The sequence below is a fragment of the Aotus nancymaae genome, unplaced genomic scaffold, assembly GCF_030222135.1.
Source record: "Aotus nancymaae isolate 86718 unplaced genomic scaffold, 86718_ANA_hifiasm-v0.15.2.pri h1tg000010l, whole genome shotgun sequence".
In the NCBI taxonomy this organism is placed as follows: domain Eukaryota; kingdom Metazoa; phylum Chordata; class Mammalia; order Primates; family Aotidae; genus Aotus; species Aotus nancymaae.
The window spans coordinates 41,058,165-41,081,401 of NW_026988421.1; the positions used below are offsets into that span (position 1 = coordinate 41,058,165).

The following is a 23,237-nucleotide window of genomic DNA, read 5'->3' on the forward strand; positions in this document are numbered from 1 at the left end:
AGGTGATCTGCCCTCCTCAGCCTCTCAAAGTGCTGGGATTACAGGTGTGAGCCACCGTGCCTGGCCCCTTGTGTGTGTGTGTGTGTGTGTGTGTGTTTGCTGTTGTTGTTCTTTATAGCACTTATCACCACCTCAATTATTACATAGTTATTCATGATCTGTCTCTTCCTGTCAGAATATAAACAAGAGAACAGGAGCCTTGTTTGGTTGGTTTCTATACTTCTACTGTCTTACCAATGCCTGGCATTTAGTAGGTGCTCAATAAAATCTTTGTTTCAAGGAATGATTAATAAATAATAGTGCATATTGAATATTGTTTCCTCTTTTAACAAATCTTTAATAATAATAAAAAATTAAAAGCAGCAAAATTGCTCTGCATCAGGCACAATGATAAGCATGTTAAATAGAGCTTATGATTCACTTTCATTTATAGAGCCCGCATGCTCTCCGCCAGGTGCAGAGGGTGCCAGCCCTGCAGGAGCCGCGGGGGCGGAGCAGAAAGCCGCCTAAAAGAGCCTCTGCTAAGAGAGCAGGCGTGGGCGGCGAGCTGGTAGAGCTGGGGACCCGCCAGCTGGGGACCCGCCTACGGCGCATGCTCTGCAGGATCAACTGCTGGCTGGCAAGTGGCGACTCTGGGCCGGGGCGGAGTCTCCGGGGCACTTCCCGGTGGCTGACTGCTCTGATTGGCTGAACAAATAGCCTGAGGGTGGTGGGCACCCGCCCTCCCGCCAAGGCCGACTAGGCCTTCTGCAGGTGCCCTATCCGCACCCTCACCCCTGCCCCTGCGACTCGAGACAGCGGCCCGGGAGGACGACTCCAGGTGAGTGCCAGCTCCGCGGCGCTGCCAGGTGCGGGTGAGGCGTGGAAGCTGGTGCCTCCACCAAGGGGAGGGCCGCGCCCCTCTCTCGGGTACTCGGTCCCCGCGCCCCGCGACGCTGCAGGCCAGCAGGACTCTCTGCGTTTGGACCCCGCGAGTCTTGCCTGGGGGGCCTGAGGGTGGCTTTTCTGCAGGCATTGGCTCAAGGCATCTGCCAATCAACCGGGAGTCGGGGGCTCTCTGAAGTTGCCCACTCTTCCCTGGGCGCTCTCCGCTTTCCTGGACAGGCGCAGTCGGCGGTCAGTGAAGCTGCCCAGTGCTCCTGGACTGAGGGGACAGCAGGGATGCCTGATTCCTGTCTCTGCATCCTCGTGCCTCCTCCCATTAGCTTCTCCAGGCATAGCGTCCCAGCTCTCGTTAGCCAACGGCGTGGTCGAGAGCAGACTTGGGCTTCAGTCCTGGTTAAAATCTCAGCGATACTGCCTTTTAAGCAGCTGACAGTTTCCTGAAAAGTGGAATTAATGGCACTGCCATAGGGTCGGTGGAGAAGTTTGACATAGTAGATCAGAAGTGCTGCCTGCGGTGGCTGGCGCCTCGCAAGAGCTTAAATGGGAGTCTTAATAATTGTTACTAGAAAGCTAAATGGCATGCTGCGTTGGGGCCTTTTCTTCTGCCACGGAACTGTTGGACTGCTCCTATCTTTTCAGAATCTGTACTATGCATCTAATATGTACGTGACATTTCGCTGGGTCCTGGGGGTGCAAAGTTGAATCAGACTCAGGCTGTGCCCTGTGGACTGGGTGAAATGAGCGGACACAAGTATTTAATTGGATTGTTACGAAGTCTAAAGAACTGAGATAAAGGTGTTGATGCAGCCCAGAAAAGCACACAGAATTCAGCCTGGAGGGTCCCCCCACCACGACTTCAAGATTTTCACAGTATCTCCTTCTTTGTAGGAATTGCTTGGTTTAGTATGTTGAGAAAAACATACTAAGTATGTAGTGTTGTGTTGGAAGGGAAACTTAACTGGGTGAGATTTTCAGTTGAGTAGCTTTAGCTGTTACTCCCATGGAGCTTCCTCTGGGCAGTTGGTGCAGGTTCTGTAGGAAAAGCACTGAATGAATGCAGCTACTGCAGATGCTACTCTATTTTCTATTGTGGTAATTCCTTTAATTTTTTCCCTTTTGGTTTACTCCTTATTCTCTAGTAATAATAGACTTTTGGGAGGTTGCATTTATGATAAAAAGAAGCCTGGGGCTGTACAATCCTTCCTAGCTATCATAAAGAAGTGCAAAGTTGTAAGTGGAAGTGGCGGCCTTGCTTTGCCAATGTACCCTGAAGATAATGTTTGCTCCTGTTTCGAATTTCAGGGTTAACTACTTCTTGGAAAAATAATCCCAGGAGGAATTGCATCAACAGAAGGGATTCAGTTTACTTTTGCAATCTCCTGAAAAGCATTTTCTTAAGACTTGTGGAATACTCAGTTTAAACCCAAGACTGTTTAAAAACAAACAGCTGTATTGGAGTATTATTGACATACAATAGCATGACATATTGCAATTGTACAATTGTGTAAGTTTTCACGTGTATACGCCTATGAAACCATCAGTACATTCAATATTACGAACCTGTACATCACCCCCAAAAGATTTTTTGTGCATACCTCTTTGTAATCCTTTCTTATTGCCCCTTCTCTCCCTAGGAAAACATCGATCTGCTTTCTGTCAATATAAATTAGATTGCATTTTATGGAGTTTTATATGAATGGGGTCAGACAGTACTTATTTCTTTATTTTGATCTGGCTTCTTTTAGAATAATTATTTTAAGATTCATCTATATTGTTTTGTGTTCATTCCCTTTTATAGCTGAGTAGTAGGTATATACCACAATTTATCCAGTCACCTATTTAAAGCATTTGGGTTTTTCCAGTTTTTGGCTATTACATCCAAAGCTGCTATAAACATTTATATACAAGCCTTTGTATGGGCATGCATGCCTGCATCTTTTTAAGTGATTCTACTTACTTTTTAAAAATGTAGAAGCTCTGGGCTCTAGTCCTAGGTTTTTCTCTAACCATTTGTGTGTTCTTAGGAGAGGCATTTAACTTTGCCTTCAGCAACCTCAAGGTCTTTGCTGTGATTTTGAGTCATCACTGCCAGAAACCAAGATGGTCTTTGTTGATTTGATGGTTAGAGAGTTTCAGAAGGAGATAGATGGGTCAAATTCTTCCTCTCTCTTTCTTTTGAAGGCTCTATTTTCTTTCATTTCACTTTTTTTCCCATGATGACAAATTTAAATGCTGACATATAATTTGGGGCAAGAACAGAAGTGGTTAAATAAGTAGGAGGAAGAGCTAATAGTGGTTGAACTTAAACATATCTAAATCACAGACGGAGGGCAAGAGGTGGGAAATAAGCAAGCTCAGAAATTTTGTGGCTCTTCCTTTTTCTCAAACTATCCTCTTCGAAGTCTTGCCTTTTGTTATTTTTCCAGGAACAATTTGTTTTTTTAACTTTGGGGTTAGGAGGTGAGTGGATATGCTGGACTTCAAAAGTCATATATTAACTGGAGGTGATGGATGGGAGGTTTCTTAGTTAAAAATAATTCTTCTGGGAGGCCGAGGTGGGCAGATCACAATGTTGGGAGGTTGAGACCAGCCTGGCCAATATGGTGAAACTCCGTCTCTACTAAAAATACAAAAATTAGCTGGGCACAGTGGCGTACACCTGTAGTCCCAGTCACTCGGGAGGCTGAGGCAGAAGAAGCGCTTGAACCCAGGAGGTGGCAGTGAGCCAAGATCATGCCACTGCACTCAAGCCTGGGTGACAGAGCGAGACTCCATCTCAAAAAAAAAAAAAAATCCTTATTTTCTTCTTTCAGATATGGCTGGAGTCGTTTGTTTCATATTTTCCCTTCACCTTTTACTTGCCCTAAATCTGATTCAGAACCTTTCATTGGAGTGTTAATCTATGAGAATATTTTTGTGTACTAAAATTCAAGCAAATAATAATGGACTATTTTATTTTACAGAATGAAAATGTGGCTCTTGGGGTTGGTGATCTGTTTGGTTCTCTGGACCCCACATTCTGAGGGGTCTGGAGGGAAACTGACAGCTGTGGATCCTGAAACAAAGATGAATGTGGTAAGTTTCTCAAAGTTTTGTGCTTTTAAAATGCATCTGTGACAATATTATTTTCCCAGATCCAGTTATGTACGCTACATGAAGCCATACATTCATCTCTTTATAACTCCTTTTCTTTTCAATTTCTCTGAACCTTTTTTTTTTTTTTTTGAGATGGAGTCTCACTCTGTCATCTGCCCAGGCTGGAGTGCAGTGGCATGATCTTGGCTCACTGCAACCTCTGCCTCTGGGGCTCAAGCAATTCTTGTGCCTCATCCTCCTGAGTAGCTGTGACTACAGGCATGAGCCACCATGCCTAGCTAACTTTTTTTTTTGTATTTTAGTAGAGATGGGGTTTCGTCATGTTGCCCAGGGTGAGTCTCGAACTCCTGAGCTCAGGTGATCTGCCTGCCTTGGCCTCGCAAAGTGCTGGAATTACAGGTGTGAGCTACCACACCGTGCCCAATTTCTCTGAATCTTAGATTCAGTTTGCTAGACTTTTCTCACCAGGTAATATGTAGTTAACAAACCTCAGTTTACTGTTGTATATACTTCTTAATAAGATAAATTATGATTTTTATTAATTTCATTTTTAAGTCTTACTAAATTTGTTTAAAAAATAAAAACGTATTTAAACTGTGCAAGAACATTACTGCTACTGAGTACTTGTTTTAGAGTACATTGAACAAAGATTGTGATTAAGAATATCCAGGGAATATATTTATATACAGAAGTCAAAGTATCTGAACAAAATTTTGTTAGAATATGCAAAAATAATCACTTGACTAAAACACCTGCAAGTTATTAATCATAAGTAAACAATAAAATCTGGAAGTACGTCATTTAGGCACAAAATATCAGAAAAGTACAAATTATTAAAGAAAACAGCAGCTTTAAAATAGATGTTGCAGGGACCCAGCTGAAGAATCAGGCAAGCTTAGGAACTTGTAGAGAAATTCAGAGTGAGCCAGGAGAGCATGACCTGATAACAGGGTCTTAAAGTTAAGTTTTACTTCTTAGTCCAAAGCTTTTCTTTTACCTCCCAACTTTTCCAACGTTTAAAAGAATTTTTTATAAGAATGATAAAAAATTATTTCAAGTGTTTATCGTAGAGCGGGTATGTGCACTTATCTACGTTAAGTCCTCTAGATAATTGAATTATCCATATCCCACCGAGCTCTTGATTAACAACTGTTCCATGAATCGTTCCTTATAGAGAAATGAAGGTGACCATTCTGTATTTTGTTCAGCTTTTCTTCCATCCCACCTTGACATTGTAGTGTAATTTTTTTAGTCCATTGATAAAAACAGGTTAATACTTTTTATGCTTTATTGGCCAGCAGAGGATCTCTCAAAACAAAGAAAGTGTTTTATACTTTCACAGTTCTAGCTGGAATATTTAGAAAATAAAGAAATGAGTGTTTATTTGTGCCTGGTAGGCAGGATGGAAGCAAAGAGGCCCAAGCTGTGGTAAAGTTAGGTACATCTGGTATAAAACATGCTAGAATGATGAAACTGAAGTGTGATCAAACACCTGTAGGTAGAACACAAGCGTGAAACAAGGGAGGATTTATGCTTCTGATGGGAGGTTGGCCACTAGATTTAGCTGACTAAACTTTTGATGACAAATGCTTTCTTAAAGCCTGGAAAACATAGTTTATCTGCTCCTTTGCTTGTTAATGTGGGGGACTGTTTCAGATTCTGTTCACCCAATTTCCATTGTCCTTTTTCTCTACAGAGTGAAATTATCTCTTACTGGGGATTCCCTAGTGAGGAATACCTAGTTGAGACAGAAGATGGATATATTCTGTGCCTTAACCGAATTCCTCATGGGAGAAAGAACCATTCTGACAAAGGTATGAGAAAGCTCTTAAAAGTAAAAATCAGAATTGAGCCAGTTTTTGTGTTAGTAATCAAGTTCAGATTTAACTTGAAAACATTGAAATGGGATTATTTTTAGACCAAAGCACTAAATGTGTTACAGTTTTGCAAGGCATAGAAAAATACATTTTCTTTTAGAGAAATAAGGGCAAGAGTCATCTAATTTCAAGTTTTGTTCAAAGGTCAGAATCATTTGAGGATGTGCTGAAATCTCTGCAGCTTTGTTTTTTTAAGGAAGCATCTTATTTAATGAAATGTTTTGAGTATTAAATAGATGACTTTCGCTATTTGAAAATTATTTTTTAAAAAGTTCACATAATCTAAAAATCAGAGAATTAGAAGACATACAGTGAAATGCCTCTTTTCTGTCTCACTCCCTACTTCCTACTTTTTTGTGTATCTTTCTAAAATAACTTCATTTTAAAATCTTTTTATTTCCAAAAATCTCATTAGAAACAAATACAAACATAGATTCTTATTTTCCCTTTGCTTCCATTTTAATGCAAAATATGACACTATTTTGGTCTTTGAATTTTTTACTTAATGTCTTAGAGATCTTTCAATACAATACATAAAGCACATCTTCTACAGGCGATGGTATTTCACTGTACGGCTGTATCATGATTTATTTACCAAGTGTCCTATTATTTATTTATTTATTTTTTGAGACAGAGTCTCTCTCTGTCACCCAGGCTGGAGTGCAATGGCATAATCTCAGCTCACTGCAACCTCCGCCTCCCAAGTTCAAGCAATTCTCCCTGCCTCAGGCTTCCAAGTAGCTGGGATTACGGGTGCCTGCCACCACACCCGGCTAATTGTTGTAATTTTAGTAGAGACAGGGTTTCACCATATTGGCCAGGTTGGTCTCAAACTTCTGACCTCAGGTAATCCACTTGCCTCGGCCTCCCAAAGTGTTGGGATTATAGGCATAAGCCACCGTGCTCGCTAATACCAAGTGTCCTATTAATGTATATTTGTGCTATTTCCAGTCTTCTGTTGACAAATATTGCTGCTGTAAATAAGCTTTTGTGTGTGGAAGTTTATTTATAAGATACGTGTCCAAAAATAGAATTTTTGGATCAGAGGATGTATGCATTTGTGATTTTGATATATATTGCTAAGTTGATTTTTATGTGCACGTGTCCTGATAATTACTATTACTAGGAATATATGAAAGTTCTTGGAGCTTTGGCTTAAAAAGTATATATGTACATATATATATATAATTTTTCTGTGTCTCATTTTATAAACTCAAGCAAAATTGCAGTTTCTACTGCAGATAAAGGAATTTCTAGACAAACTGACTGAAATTCTTAAGCAGGTATCGGAAGAAGGATCTGATCTTTATTAAATTATCTCTTCAGATGTAGCTTATATTTATTTATTTATTTATTTTTGAGACGGATTTTCGCTCTTGTTGCCCAGGCTGGAGTGCAATGATGCGATCTTGGCTCACTGCAACTTCCGCCTCCCCGGTTCAAGTAAAATGTAACTTATTCTCTAACATTTTTTGTTTCTGGAAACTTTTCTTGGAGAAATTAAGGTTTAGATTAAGGTAGTTAGTTCACTATTTATTCTTATATGGGCAGAAGAGCCGCCTTTGCCTCAATGCCTGCCTAAATTGTTACTCAGAGCAAACTTAAAAACCCTCTGTGTTAACAGAGGTTTTTAAATCCTTAATGTGTACATTGTATTATTTTCTGCTTTGTTTTTTCTTAGTCTAATCTGATTTAACTTTTTTCTTCCATGTGTTCTAGTTATAATAAGGATTTTAATAATGTTTAGGTGGCCATGACAACCATTTTTTTTTGAAATTTGATTTCTAACTCTTGATATTTTTATGGTTTACAGATATATGACATTAAGCTTCCTTTTTAAAAATAAATACATTATAAAATGAGTGGTGAGTTATAGTGAGAGCTTTTAGTTTTTCCTGTTTTCAAACCACTCAAAACATACATTTTATGCCAGAGTGAGCATATGATCTTGGTTTCCTTCCTTTTTTTTCCCCCCGAAAGAATAACCTCTGTATACTGATTTCAGACATTGTAGAAAGAAAAATGTTTTATATTATTTTTCTTAAAATTATAGTTGTTTAATTAGGAGTGTAAATCACTGTTAGATGATGCTAAGAATCTCAATAAAACATGCTGAGAGCTTTCCTCCTATATCCACCTTCAGGCTTCTCTCTCCATACAGTGGTTAAAACACTTAGGGTCACATGCCCTACCTGTGCATATCACACTGTTGGAGGTGAAGGTGTAGTACCCTGGAATATGAAGAAAGTGAGCATAAATCTTGATATTCTCTCACGTAATAGAAAGGAGACTTAGGGGACCTTGTGCTAGACCTGGATCTGCCCTTGACTTCCTATGTACTTTTTTTTTTTTAACTTCTGTGGGATATATGATATATACTTTTTTTTAATTTTTGGCAGGTGGGTTGGGGGTTGGGAGAGTGGAGAGTCTAGGTCTTTAGAATGGGGGCATATAGACTGAAAGTACTTACTCTAAGCTAGATCTGTTCATAGCATTTGGTCCTCGTGTGCTTTCCCTATTCTGAAGAGGCCCTCCCTGTAGGGGATCAGTGATGTGTATGTCATACCTGCTATGAGCTAACCTCAGTGGGGAGTTTTCAAGGAAGTCTACGGTGAACAACTCTGTTCGCTAAAGGAATTGTGATTTTCCTAAGAATTGCAAAGGTGCTTTTCTGATAGTTTACATTTCTACGATCTAAAACAGAGCATGGATGGAGGCTCTTTACTGTCCTTCACTCCTGTTCAAGAGCAAGGTTGTTGCCACTGGTGTTTTTTGGCTGTTTAAAGGCAAGTAGATAAAAAGAATGGAGAAGGCCTTTCATACCCAAAGTGAAACATGTCCTCTTCTCATGCACGCCACTTCTCCTCCGACTTCCTCCTCTATTATTAATAGCACCAGCATCCTCCTAATGACCTAGCCTGGAATCTGCAGAATCATTCTTGACCATCGGTCCTTTCAAGGCCACCCATGTTAAAATTGCTTCAGTTCATCTTTTTCTTCTCTTTCCCTGACCACCATCCTACATTAGGCTCTTGTTGCCACTTAACTGGGCGCCTGAAATAAACTCGGCAGCTGAGTCTTGAGCCATTTCCATTTTTAAGGCTCCCTGTATTTTAATAAAAAGAATTTCAAAACAGGACTATGGAAATTCAGTCTGCTTATATGATTTAAGAAATTAATGATTTTAATACACACAAAACTACTGCTATACATCCATACTATTTACAAGTAATTATAAAATATATTAAAACGTTATTCGTCTTTTGGTATCACATTCCTTGTGGAACCTGAGTCTACAGCTGAACGGTGAGCATCTTTCAGTCCTGTCGCTGTGGACCTCTGACTAACTGTGTAGCCTCACTTGGAGATCATGTTTTTTATGAACACAGGGCTTGGCCACATGGCTTCTCTGCCCGTGTTTGCCTACAAACTTTACCTAACTGCTGTCTTCTCTGCCAGCCTTCCTGTTCTTGTTCATCCTACATGGTTTTGCAGGAGTAAGTTTCTTAAAGCCCAGCTGTAATTATGTGAAATTGCCATTCAGCAATCTTCGGGGGTCTCAGAAATGAAGATGCACACTCTTCCTTAATATTCTGTCCTGGCTGGTATTTGTACCTTTCACCTATATTCTGTATAGTGGTAGCCCTTGGCTACTTGTGCAGTATATGTATGCTGTTTCCCACTGTTAAGCAACGTTCTTAGGAAGTGTTGAGCAACCCTTGCTTTTTGCTTTTGCTCCTGAAGGGAATTGAAATTCAGAAATTAATCCTTCATAGGGAAGTAGATCTATTTTCATCTGCTCAGCCTTATTTCAGAAAGTCATGGGGAGTTAGCAGTACAGGGATCTCAGATTCCTATCTGGGCTAGGGATTTTTGTTTTTTTTTTTAACACAGTTTGCTGGTGGATGGCAAGGTGGAATTCTTGGTTTTGGCAACCTGTGTTCTAGACTAACACCCTCATGTTGTGGGATAAGACAGCCACGTTCAAAGAGGGAAAGGAATTTGCCTCAGGTTGGAGGGTCATGGCCTGACCTGTCTGATTACAGATTCAGTGATTTTTGAACTGGAGAATGTGGCCTTACATAATAAATATTAACCCAGTTGATCCCATAATTGTCACAAGATAGATTTTATTTGACTAAAACAAGGAAATACATACTGGTCTTGCATTAAATACGTAAAACAGCAACAACAAGGCAGATTTACTTATTGTCTGACTAGGAAATTGGCCAGTCATCAAAACACCAAGAATGGCACATTTGTATCTGAAAGTTATGCATCTGATTGCTGGGTGGGTGAAGTGGCATTCTAGACTGTGAAAGCCTGGAATAACTGCCTTCAGCATTCTGAAACAGGCTTTTCAACTGTGACCTTAGCAAAGATTCCCCAGGGGCTTCCCGCTGAACTGTTAGAGTCCTAATTGAAAATTCACAGCATAATTTGTGAGTTAAGTCTTTAGAAGGAGACCATCAGCTTGTAGTTTGCTTTGATTGTTTATCTTAGGATTCTGCTTGACTTCTAGATTTTTCTTTCCTTATAGAAGTATCCTTCATTTCCAAAGAAATTATTTTTTGAATCACTGTAGTGCTCTAACAGGCTACACTTGGGCCTTAGTAATCTGGTATATAATTCCTCACCCCTGGTGGTGCTGAACAGTTGTGGGTTCATTAATCAATGCCTTAGCTTGGTGACTTGGGCTGAGCTCAGGCTCATGTGGCACCGTGATGGTGCATTGTGTAAGGGATTGTGTTAGCTTTGCTAATGGAGGAGCATAAGTGAGGTCAGCCATACAGATTGTCTTGTAGACCCAGGTTGGGAACAGAGCAGAGAGCGGAGTGGAAAGGAAGACAGTGCTCTGCCCTGTCCCTTTCCCTCCTCTTCCTCCTGGTTAATTGCTCTGACCTGTCCTCTGTCCTCAACCTAATTGTCATCTTCAGGGAGGATTTCTCCAGTCTCACAGTAGGTCAGACCTCTGGCTATCTATTCTCATAGTTCTCTGTGTTTTTCTTCCATAGCAATTAAGACAGTGAACAATATCTTATGTAGGTGATGATGTGTGTGACCTCTGTCATCTTCACCAGACTCTGTGGAGGTGAAGACTTTTCTGATTTTCTTTACCTGGTAAGTTGCTTTAGTTCCAGGCTGCAGTCTACCCAAGCATGTTTCTGCAGCCCTCCTGGGACTGGGTTGAGGAAAGCATTGCAATTTAATAGTGTCCCTTGCTCAAGGCCACACTGCATTAAGGATTCCCTACTCCTGAGCTCCTAGGAATGCACAAACACAACATGAAGGCTCCCTGTGGTGGGTAAAACTTGAAGCTTTATTGCCTTGTGGTTAAGGTGAGCATGTGAAGAGCCACCAGCTGTGGGTGTAAGTTCTAGCTCTACTACTTTAGCTGTGTGACCTTGGCAATTTTCTTTAGCTCTCAAAGTTTTGATTTATTTAATTATTAAACAGAAAAAATAATACTGCCTACTTCATAGGCTGTTGTGAAAATTTGATGAGGCCTGTGAAATATATGCAGTATAATAAGTGCAGGTGATACAGTTTCTTTTAAAATATTTATTTATTTAAAATATTTAAATGAATGAATAAATAAATAGTTTTAAAGTCTTACCCTGTCTCACAGGCTAGAGTGCAGTGGTACGATCATAGTGCACTGCATCCTCAAATGATCCTCCCACCTCAGCCTCCCAAAGTACTGGGATAACAGGCATGAACCACGGTGCCCAGCCTTGGTTTTTAATTTTGAAATATTAACATGGATTTGATGGTGGTCTCTGATATTGGCTTCTTCAGGATTCAGCCCTCCATGACAGGGATATTCTAAACTGTACAAAAAGGAGGAAGATGCCTTTGTTTACAATGGACAGAAATAAGAAAAGTAAGCAATGTGGTAGAACTATGTCTAGGGGTCAGGTGACAGCACTGTGTCCTCTCTAGCCATATGTCCCCGAAGGTGCTTTCTTCTGTGGCCCCTCTGCTCCTTCTGTTGAGGGAGCGTTTTGGATGGGAGCTGGATAATTTCCCAAAATTTGGTCAACTGTGAAACTCTGGAACTCAAGTTGCTGTGTTGCAAAGTTATCTGAAGACAGGCCGTGGTGGCACAGAGGGGCAGGGGAGACAGAAGGGCAGTTTGAGATGGAGATGATGGGCATGTTTGTCACATGACCTAGGTTTGATTCCCAGCTTCATCATATACTAACTATATGTCCTGGGGCCAATTATTTATTCTCACTAAGCCTCAGAGGCCCCAAAGGAGGAACAATGATGTAAATGGCCCAGCACCATCCTGGGTGCATGAAAAACTCTAATTATGACAATGTTCCAGAAAGTTCTGCAGTGAACAAGACAGACCACATCACTGCCTTCATGTTACCTGGTGATCAGAGTAATTAATGCTGGTGGTGGGGAGAATAGCATTCTGAGGTATGGAACAATTTTCTTCCCTGCTCTGTGATGCAGGGTGCTCTTGTGTTCACTCCTTCAGGTCGCCTGCTCCTCAGCAGGGTGACAGTGAAGTGTGAGTTCAGTGGACGGTGCAGTGGCAAAGGCCACGTGACTCTCTGAATATGTCCTGTGGACAGGCCAAGCGCTGTGCTCTGTGTGAATCATCAGGTGAACTCTCATACAATTCTAGGGCATAAGAACTTCTATTACCCCTGTTTTACAGATGAGGAAACCAAAGTTTATAGGGGTTAATTAACTTGCCCAAGATAAAGCAGCTGATGCGTAGTGAAGACAGGAGTCATACAGCCTGTGACTGTCCCTGCCCACTTGGCCCTCTTCTCAGGTCTGAGAACAGCTGTGATGTCCCTGATAAAGTCACACTATAGAAAGTATCTGATTTAGATATTCTGCAGCTTGGCTTCTGCTTACTACACCAACTCAGAGAGCTGTTAGGTGACTTATCTGAGATAATGCATGTAAAGCGCTAAGCGTTTAGCATGGTGCCTGAACATTGTCAACACTTAGTATGCTCTTGCTGTTACTATGGCTATATTACCTGGGCTAAAGAATGCCACTTCACTTTATCCTTCTTCATAGTGGTTATGTTCTAATAATATTTTATTACGTTTATAGTTGACTCTTTAACAACATGGGGGCTATTGACAACTGCATATAACTTTTGTATTTCCCAAAACTTAACTAATAGCTTACTGCTGACTGGAAGCCTCACCTATAACATACATAGTCGATTAACATATATTTTGTATGTTATATGTATTATATATCATATTGTTATAATGAGTAAGCTAGAGAAAAGAAAATGTTATTAAGGAAATTATAAGGAAAAGAAAATGTATTTACTCTTCAATAAGTGGAAGTGGATCATCATAAAGATCTTCATTCTTATTTTAGAACAGGCTAAGGAAGAGGAGGGGTTGGTCTTGCTGTCCCAGGAGTAGCAGAGGTGGGGGAGAGGGGGGAAGTGGAAGGGGAGACAGGAGAAGTAGGCACATTCGGGGTAACTTTATGAAAATACATTGTAATTTCTGTCCTTTTAACTTTTTCATTTCCCTAGAAATGTTTCTGTAGAATAGCAATTCTTCCATCATTTGCTTTAGTTTCGGTGCCTGTGTCGCAGAAGCGTCAGTGTTGTAAAAGAAGTCTTGAATAATTGCAGTTGCAGCCCTTCTGCTGAATTGTCTAATACTGGTTTGTTTTCTGGCACTGCTTCTCCCATGTCCTCTTTCCCATCATCTGGAGCTGTTTCAGAAGCACTCATCTCCATTAAGTCATCTTCTGTTAATTCCTCTGGTGTGTCTATTAGCTTTTGACTTTATTTAAGATGCACATCTTGAAACCCTTTACCTGCTCCCACCCTCCACCTTTTTGCCATATCCACAATCTTTTTCTTGATTTTCTTGATTGGCTAAGTCATGGATCCTGTGAAGTCAAGCATAACATCTGGACACAATTTTCTCCAGCAGGAATTCATTGTTTCAGGCTTGATAACTTTCATAACTTTTTCTGTAACAACAATGGCATCTTCAGTGGTGTAATTCTTCCAGACCTTTATGATGTTCTCTCTGTTGGGGTTCTCTTCCATAACGTTGTCAATCCTTTCCATAGTGTACGTGTGTCATGAGTCTTAAATGTCCTTATGACCTCCTGATTTAGAGGCTGAATTAAAGATGTGTTTGGGGACAAGTAGACCACTTCGATGCCTTTGGTATTAAATTCATGGGATTCTGCGTGGCCAGAGGCATTGTCTAATATCAAAAGATAGTCCCTTGCTGGCAAGGTACTTCCTGACTTCAGGAAAAAAGCATCAGTGGAACCAATCTGGAAATAGTTCTCATTGTCCAGTCCTTCTTACTGTACAAAAGACTGGCAGCTGGTGTCTTATGTTTTCCCTTCAATGCTCAGGGATTAGCAGATTTACAGATAAGGGCAGACCTGACCATCAACCCTACTGCATTTGCACAAAACAGTAGAGTTAGCCTATCCCATCCTGCCTTAAATCTGGTATTTGCTTCTCTTCCTTACTAATAAATGTCCTTTGTGAGTTTTTTTTTTTTTTTTTTTTAAGAATGGAACACTTTCATCTGCATTAAAAACCTGTTCAGGCAGATACATTTTCTTCCAGGAACTTATATGTAGCCTCTTGGTTGGCAGAAGCTGCTTCTTCTGTTTTCTTGACATATTTTTAAAGTTTTTTTTTTAACTTTTTAATTCTTAAAATTAATTAATTTTTGGTTTTTAGAGTCCACATCTTGCCCCTTCACCCAGCTGGAGTGCAGTGGCATGATTATAGCTCACTGTTACCTCTAAGTCCTAGGCTCAAGCAGTCTTCTCACCTAGCCTTCCAAGTAGCTGGGACTACAGACATGTACCAACCATACTCAGCTAACTTTTAAAACAATTTTTGGTAGAGATGGGGTCTCAGTATGTTTTTCAGGCTGGTCTCAAACTCTTGGCCTCAAGAGATCCTCCCACTTTGGCCTCTCAAAGTGCTGGGATTACAAACATGAGCCACCATGCCTGGCCTGTCTTGGCATTTTAAAAGCCAAACCTTTTTGTAAAATTATCAAACCATCTTTTGTTGGCATTAAATTCTCCAGCTTTAGATTCTTCACCTTCTTTTTTCTTTAAGTTGTCATATAATGACTTTGCTTTTTTTTCTTGAATCTTAGAGTCTAGAATTTATTCTTGCTTTTCCTTGAGTATTAGGGTCTAGAATCATAGTAGAGCAATTCTGCACCCACATAAAAGCTGCATTTTCAATATGAGATAAAAGGTATTTCAGAAAAAGTGCCAGGTTTTTGTGCTTGCTGTCATAGCTGCAATGACAGGAGTGGCAGAGCTGCTACATTTCTTTTTTTTAAAAGAAATTTAAAATTTTTTTTATTTTTTTAAAACAGTTGTCCTATGTGTCATTTATCTTGAAGACAATTGAAACTGCAGATCTCAATGTATGGCATATATCAAGCAATTCAACTTCTTGTAATGTCTGGACTTTTCTCTGCTTTTGGGGAGCACTCCTAGATCACTATTAGTTCTTTGCATGGGACCCATGGTGTTATTCAAGGTGTATGATATTGCACTAAACATGATGAAAAACATATAGGCACTGCAAAAGATCGCTTTGTACTGAAATATGCAATTTACTGGAGACATGAACTGCTCATGTGGAGATGATTAGTGTCACGGGAATTTTAAGCAGACATTCACAATACTTGAGCTCACCGTAAGAGCAACAGGCGGCAGCTACAAAATTGTTACAGTAGTACACTATATACTGTAGTTGATTTTATGCATTTGTGATTTAATACCACATCTTTACATTTGTTTAAATTTCTTTGAACTGTGAATGGCACCATGTGTGGTCTGTAAGCGTGTGTCTAAGTTTTGAAAATTTTCTTTTTGGCCAGGTGTGGTGGCTCACGCCTATAATCCCAGCACTTTGGGAGGCCGAGGCAGGTGGATCATGAGGTCAGGAGATCAAGACCAGCCTGGCCAAGATGGTGAAACCCTGTATCTACTAAAAATACAAAAATTAGCTGGATGTGGTGGTAGGCTCCTGTAATCCCAGTTACTTGGGAGGCTGAGGCAGGAGAATCGCTTGAACCTGGGAGGTGGAGGTTGCAGTGAGCTGAGATCACACCACTGCGCTCCAGCCTGGGAGGCAAAGCGAGACTCCGACTCAAAAAACAAAAGAAAGAAAATTTTAACTTTTTATACTTGGTGTATATTTATGGCAATGAATAAAAATTAGGCTAATATCTAAATATATTTTATGCATTCATGACATACCTAACCTTTTAGTAACTTTTCATCATTTCTAGGCTACAGAGTTGGTCTATTTTTCTCAAATTGTTGCCAATCTCCAACAAATTTTTCAATGTTTATTGAAAAAAAATCCATGTATAAGAGGATCTGTGCAGGTCAAACCTGTGTTGTTTAAGGGCCAACTGTATATATGTATTATTGTTACTATCGGGGACCGTTATTTATTCAGCTTTACTACGTATTAACTACTTGATCATCCTCATTTTAGAAAAGGACACCTATACTTCGGAAAGAGTTGAGCAAATCCTGCAAAGTTTTGTTGCCAGGAAGAACTGAGGTCTTCTTCATGCTATCACCCTGGTGTCTGACCTCCTCCTTGTTCCCTCTTTTGGTTCTGCCCTGGACCTCAGCTGGTTTCTCACATGTGTTTTGAAATGTGACAAAGTCCTATCTGGACTCAGCATCCTGGCAGAGAAGGCCAGTGCCTTGGGAGGCAGGAGGAACTTCCCCACCCACTCGGTCATCTTCCTCCTGTGGGACTGTGTGCTCAGCACATTCAGTTTCGGAGCCTGAGTAATCCCCTCCTGGCTTCCACCCACACTGGAAAGGCAGCATCATGAACTGGCACCCGATTTGTCCAAATTAGGACCTTGATGAAATTACTTGCCATCTACAGGCCAAGAAATGATCCTTTAGTCTTTTCCCTTAATCTCCAGCCCTCCTAGAACCACCTGTAGGGCACAGCTGGGGAAGGCAGCCCTTGACCTGTCATGCTGGTTTGTTGCTCAGACAAACAGGACTTCAGGGTGCCTGAGTGCATTGAGAAAGCTGGGCCCTGGAGGAGCTGCTTGAACAGGTGAGGCTGAGTGAGTGCCCCTCCTTTCATTCCCTATCCCCTCCATCTACTAGAGATTACTTTCTTCAAGCACTTTGTCCACATCCTTTCAAAATAGCTTCCTGCCTTCAGTTAGAAGGCCTCAGTGTGTTCTAGAGACTTCTCTCTTGTTAACCTTACTTCCCTAGCAAAGCAGTGAAAAGCATGGCCTGTGGTGTCAGACACACCTGGTTAGACTCCAACTCCTCCACTTCCTAGCTCTCGTTCAGCCTTGGGCAAGTTACAGAACTTCTCTGCCACAATTCCCTGTTCTGTTAAATGGCAGTAGTGCCAACTTCAAAGGATTTTCAGTACAGTACCTAGAGCATATAAGCATACAGTCAGAGCTAGCTATCATTTCAATCAGCTGTTCTCAGCAAGGTGAAGTGAAATCTGAAATAGTTCACTGGAAGATGTGAGTGGCAACAGGTTTAACCCTCCCAGAGAGAAACATCTTTTGCCAGTAAATCCTTAAATCCTTGTTTGGTGGTGGGATGGGAAAGAAGCACGCTGTACCTTACTATCGTCCCCCTGGTGGGAGCAGGTGAGAGAAGCTGGCAGACAGTTGGCTGGGCCTGCTTCCAGTGCCCAGTCTATTCCATACCCTTTGGTATTCGCCCAATGCCTGAGGGAAGGGGCAAGCAGTTTAGCAGACATTTTAAAAGGTTTTCCACCCCAGGATTCGATACTATTTTCTTTGTTGAGGATCCGTCATGCCTAATGGAACCGCTGTCTCTAGAAGCTCAGTAAGTTATATCCTCTGCATCTCCCTCCCCAGAAGGGCCTTTTTTTGTTCTGGGATGAAAGGAAACTGGCCCAGCCTGGAAAGATGTGTACTCCATGAAGTCCTTCCTATGCCCTGTGTCCCCAAGTCAGACGAGGCACTGGACTTTCCTAGTGGTTTCCCAGCCTGGCTGCGCATCAGAATCAGGCAGGGAGCCCTTCATGTGCACCATGGGGTCCCACCCAGCCAAGGCCTGGGTTCGGTGTCAGCTCTCTATTTATTTGGCTCCTGTGCTTTCTCTAGAACCCCTTGTGGAAACATCTGTCTCTTACTTAGGATCTAGGTTAAATGTTTCTCCCTCTGGCTGAGTAACTTTCTCCTTCTTCTGGATCTTCCTGAGTGGTGTTCTAGCCTTCTTCTTGCTGGGTTGGTTATTGTGTGTCTGTCTCCCTAGACGATGGAGCTCCCTGTGGGAGGGAGTGTGGGTTACCCATCTTTGCATTCCCAGCATCTATTAGGTTGGTGCAAAAGTAATTGTGGTTTTTGCCATTACTTTTTGTTTTTGGAGTTGGGGGGATGGAGTCCTGCTCTGTTGCCCAGGCTGGGGTGCAGTGGTGCAATCTCGGTACACCACAACCTCCACCTCTTGGGTTCAAACAGTTCTCCTGCCTCAGCCTCCCAAGTAGCTGGGATTACAGGTGCCCACCACCATGCCTGGATAATATATAGTTTTTGGTATTCTTATTAGACACGGGTTTCATCATGTTGGTCAGGCTGGTCTCAAACTCTTGACCTCAGTTGATCTGCCCACCTCGGCTTTCCAAAGTGCTGGGATTACAGGTGTGAGCCACTGTGCCTGGCCTGCCATTGCAAAAACCGCAATGACTTTTGCAACAACCTAGTAGCACAGTGGCTGCTACTCAGTAGGCATCACTAAAGGTTTACACAAAACGTAATGTATGTTTTCAAATTAGTTCTTGATATTTTAATTTCTAGTGCACTGCCTAAGATACAGCACGTTTTCATTAAAAATTCTTCAGCTGAATGTGGAGGTCACAGCTGAGTGGCCTCCATTACTGTAAAGCCATGCCATTTGTCAGGTGTTTGCCTTTCTTTATCAGCCCCTTTCCTCATCTGTCAGTATTTCCCATGAGAAAACAGTGTGGTCTGCAGTACCCTTTGCAGTGCTTGGCCCAGATTTTCCAGATTTGAAAACATTTAGCTTGCAAAGAATAGATTCACTGTCTCTTTCCCATCTGGTGCATCTTTTATGTCTGTTGTTCATTGAGCTTTTGTATTCAGCTTGAAGTGAGGGATGGAAGAACCCTAACAAACAAACAAGCAAAACAATTAGAAAAATAGTGGCTTTGACTTGTTCTTTCTGTATTACAGATGTCTTAATAAATCCCTGAGTTTTGTCCACACTCTCCCCATCAATCCCACTGGACAGCTTTGCTGTCACTCTGGGGTCTACACCAGCAGGTCTGTTTGTGTGCATGTGCACATACATGCGTGTGTGCCGCTGTGTTCTCTTTATCCCTGAGCTGTCACTCCCATTTTGTGCCCAGCCGCTTGTGGCATTGAGTTAGGGGTAATGAATATCCACAGATAACCCCTTCATGTAAATAGTTTATTTTAATGTTGCTAAACTGCTATTTTCTTTGTTTCTTTTTCTGTCAAACATGAACTCTTTATAACCTATATTGCAGTAATGATTGTTTTGGGCAAGGTCAAATCCACAGAAATGTAATATATGGGGCAAATGCAGGAGCTTTGGGAAAACCTTCAATGGAAGGTAAGGTAAAGGTCTGGGAACTTTGTAGAAGGCTCCTTCAAAGGATGAAGTAACTCCCTGAGAAAAGCGTTAATTAGGTCTGGGTGGAAGGAGGGTATTTACAGGTGTTCTTAGAAGCCACTCAGCTGCCTTAGACATGGTCTCCTGGGTAGCATGTGCTCCAGCTGTCCACATGCAATTGTTCACATGCATTCCTTGCTTTACACTTACCTCCCAGGAAAACTGCAGCAGCTCCTCATTGCCCTTGGGAATCCAGGAGTTATTCGTTGGGGATGTTTAAAGACTTTCCTGATATATCTTTGACTTGTCCACTTCCACATTTCCCCTTCAAAGCTCCTGGAGGTTAGAGAGGGAAGTACAGAGACTTCAGGGAAACTTTAAACATTCCCCATTGAGAGAAGGTGGGGAGCCGAGTCCTGTTCCCATGAGCTGGCCAACATCTTCCCTTCCAGCCTCTGTTCTGGCCTGGCTGCCACACATCACCGTCCTCCTCCTCTCTCAGTTATCCCTGTCCCAGGGCCCTCTCTGGCTTCAAACCATTCCTGCCTTTCTCTGGACACTCTTCCCTGAGAAGTGGAACAGGCAGCCTCAGGTTTTCCACTGTTAGCTACAGAGGCACAGATTGGAACACGTGCCAAGGATTAGGCCACCTATGGAGCCTTCCTCTTGTTTCACTTTGACTCTCCGTCCAGAGGGAAGACAATTGCAGTTGTTTTTGTTGGAAATGACCTGAACTGTGGGAGCATCCTGCTCCTGGCCTTTGAAAATCAAGTTGACTTCCTCATGGCCTAGCCCCCTAATCACTTTAGATGCGTGAAAAGGGTCTCAGCATGCCTAAGGAGCTGTGGCATGAGCAGGAAAGCCCTTCTTTCTAGAAAGTGTTAGGCACCATCAGTAGGGCAGAGCCACTGCATCGTACAGCTCCTGGGCGCCATTCACACTGCACTGTATAGTTACCGTGAGATGAGATGCTGCCTGCAGTTGCCTAACAAGGCACCCCTACTTTGGAGGAACTATTATTCAAAACACTTTTTTCAACTATAATTTAATGATGAATTAATTTTGGTGATTATTATTACTTACACTGAAGTGTATAATTTTGAACTTTTAATGATCATTTTTTCGTATTTTCCTAGCTGGATTATCATCTTCATTGAAGCGAAGAAGCCTGTGCATAAGATACGGTATCTACCACAGTGCCTTCCACATACACTTTTCATAGTAAATTCAGTCTTCTTAATATCGCATGAAAATGAATCTTTGAAGGCAAAGATGAGCTCATAGAGTAGCCCTAATCTTGTCCTATTTGCTTTCTATTTTCTCCCCTTGTCTAGAAGTTCATTTACATGGCCCTGGCATTTCTATTTTGTGATTAGAAAATCACAGCAGCCAGACATGATGGGTCACTGCTGTAATCCCTGCACTTTAAGAGCCTGAGGCAAGAGAATCACTTGAGGCCAGGAGTTTGAGACCATCTTGGGCAACACAGTAAGAACTTATCTCTATGAAATTTTTTTTCTTTTTTAAATTGGCTGGATGTTGTGGTACACACCTGTAATCCCAGCTCCTCAGGGCCCTGAGTGGGAGGATCACTTGAGCCCAGGAGTCTGAGAACAGCCTGGCAACATTGTGAAACATCCTCTCCACAAAACCCACAAAAATTAGCTGGCTGTGGTGGCGCATGCCTCTAATCGCAAACTACTCAGGAGGCTGAGGTGGAAGGATCACTTGAGCCCAGGAGGCCCAAGATCATGCCACTGCACTCCAGCCTGATGACAGACCAAGACCCTATCTCTCTCAATCAACCAATCAATCAATCAATCAATCACATAAGTGAATAAAATGAAACTCATGGTCAGTATAATGTCAGCTCCATGGCGGTACTTTTTTTTCCCTCTTGTCTTTGTTCTCTGCTTTGTTCTCAGTGCTGAGAAGAATGCCTGGCACATAGTTGGTACTCAATAAAGGCTTGTTTCACGAATAACCGAAAGGTCTCAGCATTAGAGAAGCAGCTTGAGGTCAGGTTTCTTTGGCTCCCATGTCTTTGTCTTCTTTCTTTTCTCCTTTCCTTTTCCTTTCCCTTTCCTTTCCTGCTTTTCTTTTCTTTTCTTTTTTTGAGACAGAGTCTCTCTCTGTCACCAGGGTGTAGTGTAGTGGTGCAATCTCAGCTCACTGCAACCTCTGCCTCCTGGGTTCAAGTGATTCTCCTGCCTCAGCCTCCCAAGTAGCTGGGATTACAGGCACGCACCACCACGCCCAGCTAATTGTTATATTTTTAGTAGATGGGGTTTCACCATGTTGGCCAGGATGGTCTCTATCTCTTGACCTAGTGATCCATCTGTATCGGCCTTCCAAAGTGCTGGGATTACAGGTGTGAGCCACTGCACCTGGCCTGTTTTTTTTCTGCTGTATCACTGTCTCAGGTACAAGGGAGTAGAAAATAAATTCTCACAGGCAGACACAGACACATATATTTATGAATTTGTGTGTGTGAGCCTTTTTATTTATATAACTTTTTTATTTAGCTTTAAACATTTGTATTAAATTTTATTTTTTAAAAGAAGTTTTAAGTTCATAGCAAAATTGAGTGGAAGGTACAGAGATTTCCCATATACCCTCTGCCCCCACACTCCCCTGTAATGAATGTCCTCCAGAGTGGAATTGTAATTGTTATAACTGATGAACCTACATTGACACAAGGCCATAGTTTACATTAGGGTTCACTTTTTATTTTTAAGATGGAGTCTCACTCATTTTTTTTTTTTTAAGATGGAGTTTCGTTCTGTCGCCCAGGCTGGAGTGCAGTGGTGCAATCTTGGCTCACTGTAACCTCTGCCTCCTGAGTTCAAGCAATTCTCCCGCCTCAGCTTCCTGAAGAGCTGGGATTACAGGTGCACGCCACCATGCCCAGCTATTTTTTTTTGTATTTTTAGTAGAGACAGGGTTTCACCATGTTGGCCAGGCTAGTCTCGAACTACTGACCCCAAGTGATCCACCCACCTCAGCCTCCCAAAGTGTTGGGATTACAGGTGTGAACCACCATACTCGGCCATTACGGTTCACTCTTTATGTTGCATATTCTATAGTTTTGGACAAATGTATGATGACATGTATCTACCACTTTAATATCATACTGAGTAGTCTCACGGCCCTAAAAAATCCTCTTTGCTATATGAATCCCTTCCTCTCTCTTAACCCCTGGCAACCAGGATCTTTTTTACTGTTTCTCTAGTTTTGCCTTTTCCAGCATGTCATATAGAATGCAGCCTTTATAGATTTTAGTAATATGCATTTAAGATTTCTTTATGTCTTTTCGTGGCTTGATAGCTCATTTCCTTTTAGGGCCGAACAACAATCCATCGTCGGATGTAGCACAGTTTGATCATCCATTCATTTATTGGACAACATCTTGGTTGTTTCTAAATTTTGGCAATTATGAGTAAAGCTACTATAGACATCTGTATGCAAGTTTTTGTGTAAACGTTAAGTTTTCAACTCCTTTGGGTAAAATACCAAGGAATTATGTGGTATTTTATATGGATTATATGGTAAAAGTCTGTTTAATGTTGTAAGAAACTGTCAAACTTTTCCAGTGTGGTGCTACCAGTTTGCATTTCTACCGGCAATGAATGAAAGTTCCTTTTCCTTCACATCCTCATCAGCAATTGGTGTTTTCAGCATTTTTGGATATTGGTCATTCTGATACGTGTACAGTGGTGTCTCATCATGTGTGATCTTTTTCTTTCCTTT

At 41.6% G+C, this 23,237-nt stretch overlaps 1 protein-coding gene across 4 annotated transcripts in view; it reads left to right on the forward strand.

The window, feature by feature from the left end:
- Window positions 1–723: 723 nt before the first annotated feature.
- Window positions 724–23,237, forward strand: part of LIPA (lipase A, lysosomal acid type) — a 45,902-nt gene continuing 23,388 nt past the window's right edge. The window contains exons 1-3 of one of the 4 annotated variants that reach the window (XM_012454737.2): window positions 724–820; window positions 3,849–3,960; window positions 5,678–5,795. In XM_012454737.2, coding sequence (XP_012310160.1) covers window positions 3,850–3,960; window positions 5,678–5,795 — 229 coding nt within the window. In that variant the 5' untranslated portion in view covers window positions 724–820; window position 3,849. Of the gene's footprint in view, window positions 821–3,162; window positions 3,346–3,423; window positions 3,441–3,848; window positions 3,961–5,677; window positions 5,796–23,237 lie in introns of those variants that run through there. The other 3 variants (XM_064374122.1, XM_064374123.1, XM_064374124.1) reach the window with 3 other exon arrangements.